Below are 1,235 nucleotides of genomic sequence, written 5' to 3' on the forward strand. Positions count from 1 at the left end.
AGGAGAAGAACAAGGAGACAAAAAGGAGAAACGAAAAGAAGAAACAAAAAGAAGAAAGAAGAGACAAAAAGAAAAAACAAAAAGAAAAAGCACAAAGCAGAAACAAAAAGAAAAAAACAAAACGAAGAGAGCTAAAGAGGAAACAAAAAGAAAGAAACAAAAAGAAATAAAAAGAAGAAAAAGAAAAAACCAAAAAAAAATAAAAGAAACAAAAAGAAAGAAACAAAAAGAATAAACAAAAAGAAAGAAAAAAAAAATAAAAAGAAAAAAAAATAAAAAGAAGAGACATACACTGCCTGCAAGTGTTAAGGCGTCGCTTCGGCGGACTCCATTTGCTGCAGACACCGCATGCAAACACAAAACAAAAAAACTGCTGCTGCTGCTGCTGCTGGTGCTGCTGCTGCTGGTGCTGCTGCTGCTGTTGCTGCTGTTGCTGTTGCTGCTGCTGATGCTGCTGCTGCTGATGAGCTGCTACTGGAATACGGAGAAGACGAAAAGGGAGAGGAAGAAAAAACAAAAAAAAAAAAAAACAAAAATACAAACAAATGCAAATATATAATATTATATAATAATATATTATAAATTAAAAAACAAAAACAATATATAATAAATATAATAAACAATAAATAAACGATAATAGTAAATAAATAAATAAATATAAAACCACAAACAAAACAAAAACCGAGAAGAAGCAAAGACAAAGATGAATAGAAAAGAAGAAAGGAGACAAAACAACAAAGGAGACAAAACAACAAAGACAAACAAAAAAAAAACAAAGAAACAAAAACAAAAAACAAAAAAAAATATTATTTTTTTTTCTTTTTCTTTTTCTCTTTCTCTCTCGCCTCACGCTTATCAACGTCCAGCTGTATAAAGTACAGAGCGAGCTCATCTTCTATCTCCCTAGACAGCCCAGTCTGCGGCCCCACACCCCCCACAAACAACCCCTCATACACAAACAATACAGCAGCAGCAGCAGCAGCAGAAACAGCAGCAGAAGTTGCTGTAGCTGCAGCAACAGCTGCAGCAGAAGCTGCTGCTGCAACAGCAGCAGCAGCAGCAGCAGCAGTAAACTGCTGCTGCGAACACCGCCCCAAGCGCGCAACAAAGACACCGCAGCAGCAACCACATCCACACCTCCTTAAGCACAACAGCTGCCTACATTCTAAACCCTAAACCCTAAACCCTAAACCCCAAACCCTAAACCCTAAACCCTAAACCCTTGCCTTGTATTT

At 36.8% G+C, this 1,235-nt stretch overlaps 1 protein-coding gene across 1 annotated transcript in view; it reads right to left on the minus strand.

Moving 5' to 3' along the window:
* The window catches only part of EMH_0052930 (uncharacterized protein), a gene marked incomplete at both ends in the record, with an annotated part of 6,164 nt that overhangs the window by 2,823 nt on the left and 2,106 nt on the right, over positions 1-1,235 (minus strand). Inside the window, 2 exons of the mRNA XM_013496934.1 lie at positions 328-474; positions 851-1,039. Of these exons, the coding sequence (XP_013352388.1) occupies positions 328-474; positions 851-1,039 (336 nt within the window). The remainder of the gene's footprint in view (positions 1-327; positions 475-850; positions 1,040-1,235) is intronic.

Source organism: Eimeria mitis, genomic scaffold (assembly GCF_000499745.2).
Source record: "Eimeria mitis Houghton genomic scaffold, Emh_scaff2383, whole genome shotgun sequence".
Classification (NCBI taxonomy): domain Eukaryota; phylum Apicomplexa; class Conoidasida; order Eucoccidiorida; family Eimeriidae; genus Eimeria; species Eimeria mitis.